Genomic DNA, 7,060 nt, shown 5'->3' with positions numbered 1-7,060 from the left:
TTGGCTGATCAGAACAAACGTGAAACGGCCTTGCTTTTAAGATAAATCTCCCCTCTTTTGCCCCCGGTGCACATTTCCGACACTGTTTATTTATTTTTACATAAACTTTTAACATAGACCAGTACTTGTTATTGACGAATTATTATTAATTAATCCCAAAGGGACGTTTGATATTTTCAAGTTATTATAGAATGTCCTATTATTCAAAATGATTTTATAAGAATTTTATTGTAATGACATGGCGTAATAATTAATAAATTAGAAATTCCACGTTATTAGTATTAAATTTTGACAGTGTCTAATAAGTTTCTCACAGAAGATGATAATCTAGCGAGGAAAAAAGTGGATATTGTTGTATATGTCTTTTTTAAAAACCCTTTAGGACAATTTACAAAGTTTGTAATACTGTATTTGCCATTTGTTTTGGACCATTGCAACAGCCATGCTGAATGATTAAACAAACAGCCAATATAGCAACAAATGTAGACAGAAGATTCAAGCAAAAAAAAAAAACTTTGTTACTCGCATGATCTACTTTCTGGACTTTCAAAACTTACTTGCTATATCCCCCAATATCATTTTCTCTTTCCACTTACAAACCACAAACTGAAAAGAGTATCAAGCAAAACAAGTTAGATATATACTAATAACTACTTTTGTTACAAAAAAGAAGGAACTTAGCATACTGGGGAAAATTTACAAACACCCTTCAAGCAACTATTTCTGGGCCTAATCTCCCCCTCCCTCATCATGGTCTTGAATACTATCATCTTTACCATCCCCTTCATACCCACCTCCCAAATCACAAACCCTTTCCCACACGTCCTCCGAAACTGGCACAACCGATAGCCTCGGCTGCCTAAACAGAGCAAAACCCTTTAACCCACTATCCCCCTTCATCTCCTTCAAGTCCACCTGCCTCCTCATCTCCCCCACTGCTTTCACATCCACAGCACCACCATTACCGTCACCATCGCCATACCACTCCTTCACAACGGTCACCACTCCGATGACGCGGCGTGACTTGGCGCCGGAGTGGTAGAAGAAGCACAGGTCGGTGAGCTTCATGGACTTGAGGTATTTCTGGGCTTGTTTGTTCTTGACACCGTCCCACTCGGTCACGCCCCCGTTGGCTGCTTGGTCATCCCACGACCACTCTCCCGGCTCCGTCTTCAGAAGCCAGTACTTCCTTTCTTCTTTGCCCATTGTTCAAACTTCGAAGCCTGTTGTGTGAATAGAATTTTGGTTGCTTTTATGCGGTGGATTCTTATGGCGGGAGACTATGGAGTTTGGCGCCAAGGGAGTTGTAGTTGTACTGGTCTGTAATCCGTACGGCCCATTGGCTTACTTGTCAAGCGTCGGGCCTCAAATGATTATCAACGACAGAATCTGGACTAGAAAGTCAAGGCCGTCTCAGTTTTAATTGGCCCATATAACTAAAACATGGAAAGATTAACTAGCAATGAACTACACACCCAATGGAGTTTGGAGAAATGAATGTGAGTGAGGCGGCACGTAAAATTCACGTGCGACATAAGCAATATGTGAGTCCGAACCGTTGATCTTTTGATGATGCTTCTAAGTAGGTCTTGGAAATTGGTGGTTAATTGGTAAACATGATGGTGTGGCAGGTACAATATTTTGGTGGTTGGAGGATGGTAGATCGAGCATATCTTGTGATCGGGAGGGCCTTTAATGCCTTTTTTTAGTACTACTTGGATGGTCAGTCAACAGACAACAACCAGTCTGCATTGTCAAATATCAGGGTGTCGTGATCATGGATATAGTATGATCGATCCATGCTGGCTGCTGACATAGTCATCCAGATGCCGCCAAGTGGAGGACATACAAAATCTAGTACCAATGCAGCTCATTTTCTGGGTCAAAGAGCCGAATGCCATTTACATGGTCACATGCATCGATATATAAGCTAGCTACCATGTACTTGGCTAGTTTTGTTTTGTTGTGTTTCCCATTGCAGGTTATCAAAAGTGTTATCCTTTTACTCAATGTTATTCCTTTAGTCTGGTTTTTGATGGCTGTGTTTTGGATTTATATACACACTAGGTGTTGTGTCGTAATTACGGTTTTTTTTTTCCTTATAAGTGAAGACAATTAATAAATTTGAAGTACTGTCTTCTTCTTAAAAAAAAAAAAAAAGAAACTAGCTGTTGCCTTGTTTGTTTCTAGAGAGATTGACCATCTCCATCACAAGCATTCCTAGCTAGCTGCAGGTCACCCCAATGTCATCGAGTTTTTAAGAGCTTTTGGCATAATCTTATATATGTAATGGGCAAAGCGGCAACAATTTCATGCAAAGTTCTTGGTACAAGCTTCATTCCATAAGAACCAAAAGGATTTACATATGCCCAAATTTGATGACATGTAACAAAACATAATTCATGTTTTATTTAGCAGTTGCGCAAAGCTCAAGGCACATGGATGATAAACCTTCAGCTTTTATGCTTGTCGGTCCCATTTATTTGTTTAAACTTGAAAGTAATAATTTTTTATTTATTAAAAAATGTTTTTTCATTTTGGAATAATAGAGGGGGCTCAATGCGGACAATGAAATTACGGATCATTAGGCAGTTTTGAGTATTTTGTAAGACAGATTAGATTTGGATTTTTTGAACAATTGCTTAGAATCGGAGAGATAAGGGATGTAAAATAATTACTACGCTGAAAATCCCTTTTCGATTTTTTTTTTTTTTAAAAAGAACAATGAATTGCAGGTGCCACGTGTCCTTATAAGTGGTAGATAAGTTGGTCAGAGACGGACTATGTGGTACGATGAAAGTCCTTCGTGATATGCATAAATCATGCGGAAATGCTTAAGACACAGAGCTTTTACACGTATTAAACAAAAAAATATATAGAATGGAAGGTAAAAGCCTACGTATTATCGTAATGAGAAATAATTTGTACAAGTCTCAAATAGACAAATCTCATATAAGTTTTTGTAAAAAAGTAGACTTCACTTTAAAAAAGTGTAAAAAAAAACTATTATTTATTAATGAGACCTATTGTTTTATAAAAAGTTTGTATGGAACTTGTCTATTTGAAGTTTGTATCTAGCATTACTCTATTATAATTAATGCAGCAGCCAGCAGAAACCTTATGAAGATAGCTAGGTACGTAGTTGAAAGCCTTTTATCAAGTCCATTTACAACATACATGGAATGCTTGTTTACAAGACTCCGTACGTTGATCAACTACTTCTCATGTGTGAGGAAATCATACCAAATTATATATATTTATAGTTCCATGACAAAAAATAATGTTTCCAACTTGCCAGTAATTATTTCTTCAGCACAATTGATTCAGTACGCTATGATGTTGTTGTCATGATGGTAATCCATATACATGACTTCTCTTTCTCTCTCTAGTACTAATTCATTCTTTCTGAGTTTTTTCAAGAAAAATAAAAAAGTTTCCGCCTGTTTTCTGCATCCAACTTTTTTCTGTTCTTGGAAAACCAATCATTTTTGCAGTAACATGCACGATGCTTGATTTGCTTGATTTCAAAGAAATCATAATATATATAGAAGAATTGCTCTTCTATTTTCACCCTTTTCTACCTATTTGCTGCGTTTATAAAACTCTGCACTGAAATATAATGAATAAAACTGTACATAATATTCTCTCTCTCCATCAACACAAAGTACTCTTTCCTACAAGAAAAGAAAACTTGGTAATGGATGGTATAATACAATGATGATTAACTAAAGATCCTGAATCATAACCCGTGGCAGCTGTTATATACATAGGAAATTACTGCGACATCCATAAATATAACCCAGAAATGATATAAGAATACAGAGCAAAATCTCATGGCTTATTCTTCTGGGTGTAGATGTAATCGATGTGAGCCGCAAGTGTTCTTCTCTCCAAGCAATCTTCTTGCCCAGCTCCTTCACATCTCTCCTCCATAACCTTCTCTAGCTGATCATCCTTGAGAAAAAAAGATGTCAAAGACAAATATTAAGCAAAACCCATGAAATATTGATTGAAAAGCTACTGGTAAAAACAGTTGCCTTAGAAGCGCTGAGAATTTATATAATTTGAGGAGATTTACGTACTCTATGTTGAGTTTTCATTGGAGTGATGTCGGAAAATGTGGGCTCTGGCCGGGCAGTGGCGAAGTTTAGCGAGTAGGAGAGGAGGAGGGTTATCACCCAGAGGGTACCCAATTTGGTCGACATGATATTGATCTTTAGAACTGTCAAGATAACATGGGGACATAGAACTGAGGGACTGTGGGGGAGAAATTTATAGAGATTGAGGAATGAGGGGCGTAGATGGAATTACGAACATGATTTTTACTTTACTTATTTAATGAACAAAATGTACGGATAAAAGTAATAGATGGGATCTACATGTACAAACAAATAAATAAACGAAGGGAGATGAAAAAGACTACCAGGACAGCAAAAATGAGCTTAGTTTTGCTATTTAACTACATATGGGATGTCTCTTTTTTTTTTTTTTTATAAAAAATAAATAAAGGGTGTTTTTCGGTTTTTCATCTCTTGTTTTTTGTATATTAATTTTTATTTGATGCTGTCTTGTTAAAAAAAAAAAACATAAAAATAAATAGTAATAAACAAGGGAAACAAAAATCCGATCCACTCAACAAAAAGTATAGAAAAATACTTTATAATTACAATTTTATTTACATAACTATACGTATTGATATGTCGGCTATTAAAAATAATGAAAATATTAAAATCTGAAATTTGAAAGTCAAAATAGGAAAAAAATACTAATAAAATGGAGTTGTCACTCAGTATATATAATATTGTGTACGCTACTCAAAAATCTATTAACACAAGTTATTTTTTGACAATTGATAGGTGGGTCTAGATGAGTCGTGTTTAAACGAGTATTAAATGATCAGATTTAATTTGTTTAATCTTTATTAGAACTCAAACTTATGATGGAATTTATAAGTCGGTTGTACAATGCTTAATTGAGGTAGCTCTTTATACTGTTGAATCTCCATAATGTACTTAAAAAATGCTCCCCTGCATCAGGATGAAACAGAGGAAGGTCCTGTTTGGAAATTTGGAATGACCTCCTTTAGGCATGCAATGTCAACTTCTATAAGTTGAAATGCAGATAAATGATGGTACGAGTTAAGTCTTCAATTAGGAGGTGTCCATGCCTTTGTAACCTTATCTCTTTGATTATTGTATTGTAATTGGTTTAGACAGATTACAGAGACTGTGTTCATTCCTAGCTACCCATTTCGGAGATAGAATATGAGAATGAAATTGATGGCGATTAGAAGAGATTTGAAAGAATCATTTGGTTCGCAAATTGTTGTTTAATTAAGTGACCATTTATATATTTTAAAGAATTTCTGAATAATTCAAAAACTTAAAGAATAAAAGGTATGCGATTTAATTAAAGGCTTTCACAGTATGAGTTAGAATTTCCTATAGTTTTTCTACACGAGTTCTAAGAACCAGACATATATTAAATGTTGCAGGCCAAACATAATGGTTTTTTTTTTTTTTTTTACTATTATCTCTCTGTAACACAAGATTTTAAGATATCTAGGAAATATTGATCTGTCTCTTTGACTTATTAGATCCTTCATTTTTATAACAAAAAAATGCCCCTAGAAACTGGCTAGTTTAATTGAAACCTCGCAACTTGTCTTGATACTGCTTTTAAATACTAGTTATTGTATTGGAGTACTACTGCTATGATTATAAAAATAAATTTATAAATTGATATATTTTCGTGTGATATGATATATATACTTTATAATAAAAGTAATTATATTAATTTAGTTTTTTTCTTGTTTTATAAAATCTTTTTGTAACTAAAACATTTCTCAATGTATTAATCGATGTGCTCAAATATGTTTGGAAAAAAAACTTAATTTCCATCAAAGCTACTCGTGGCCGCACACTTTTAGGTGTCGTTTGGATAGTGAGTTAAGATAAAAGTTAAAAGTTAAATAAAATATTGTTTAAATATTATTTTTTAATATTATTATTGTTTTAGGATTTGAAATTTTTAAATTTTTTATTATATTTTGTATAAAAATTTAAAAAAAAATTATAATAATAAGATAAAATGAAATGAGATGAATGAAGATCACTTTTCAATCCAAATGGAGTCTTAAAAGTAATTGAAACGAAAAATCAGGAGGTGCATCAACTTCAGCGTAGAGAGTTGTAATGCTCAAAATAGGACATTTTTTGGGGGTTAACCCAGAGAAAGAATAAAATAAAATATCTTCAACTCCGGCCTTGATACGGGATTGGTTCCCTTAATTTATGATAGGGTTTATGTTCATTCTAATTGAAGGTGTGAAAGAGCGGTCCAAAATCAGCCAGCTCGAAGCAATGAATTAAGAGCACAAAGAGTTTGATGTTTCTGTATGCAATTAATTAATGGGTTAAAAGGATGGGATTGGTGGCTCAAAAAGTTCAAAGAGAAAAGTATGAACCTAATGCCCCAAAGAAACTTCTATGCTGAGTTTCTCATCTCTCTCAAACTAAGACCCTTTTGCAGTCTTTTTAAAAGAAATAAATGATAGGTCATTATCAGATTAAGCGTGTAATGCTAGAAGATTATTGATACCAATAGCAAGTTGACAAACTTTACTCTTCTAGATTCAAATTGTCGCAATTATTAAAAACCCTTTTATTTATTTATGTATGAAAACAATACTTGTCTATCTGTTTGTTTGTTTGCTTTCTAGAACATATACAAATAATTTTGTTTTTGTTTTTGATAAAGAAAAAGTATTCTCATCAACTACTATTTATCATCCGACACTTCACACTCTATGAAAAATACTCATACATCCTATAAAAAACACACATACATCCTATGAAAAAAATAAAATAAATAAATTTTCACGTCATGTGTGAGATGTTTGATGTGAACAGTTTTTTATTTGTAGCAAAACTCTTTGACAAAAGGCATAAGATGGATTCAAATATATAAGTGTTCTTTGTCGACGTTTCATTATTATGTTCTCATGTGGTAATTTGACAAAACTAAACTTCAACCTATTTTATATAGGCCTTCAAATTTC

At 33.8% G+C, this 7,060-nt stretch overlaps 1 protein-coding gene across 1 annotated transcript; it reads right to left on the bottom strand.

Moving 5' to 3' along the window:
* Window positions 1-532: 532 nt before the first annotated feature.
* LOC121256974 (thymocyte nuclear protein 1) lies at window positions 533-1,284 on the bottom strand. The gene has a single exon (XM_041157796.1). It carries the CDS (start codon window positions 1,204-1,206, stop codon window positions 730-732), a length of 477 nt encoding a protein of 158 aa, XP_041013730.1. The 5' UTR covers window positions 1,207-1,284; the 3' UTR covers window positions 533-729.
* Between the last annotated feature and the right edge of the window lie 5,776 nt (window positions 1,285-7,060).

This window comes from Juglans microcarpa x Juglans regia, chromosome 3S (genome assembly GCF_004785595.1).
Source record: "Juglans microcarpa x Juglans regia isolate MS1-56 chromosome 3S, Jm3101_v1.0, whole genome shotgun sequence".
In the NCBI taxonomy this organism is placed as follows: domain Eukaryota; kingdom Viridiplantae; phylum Streptophyta; class Magnoliopsida; order Fagales; family Juglandaceae; genus Juglans; species Juglans microcarpa x Juglans regia.
Note: the sequence above shows the minus strand (reverse complement) of the source record. Positions and strands in the feature narration are given on the sequence as shown.

Coding starts and splice junctions, on each gene's coding strand:
- LOC121256974 (XM_041157796.1), bottom strand. CDS start 1,206: ATGGGCAAAGAAGAAAGGAAGTACTGGCTTCTGAAGACGGAGCCGGGA.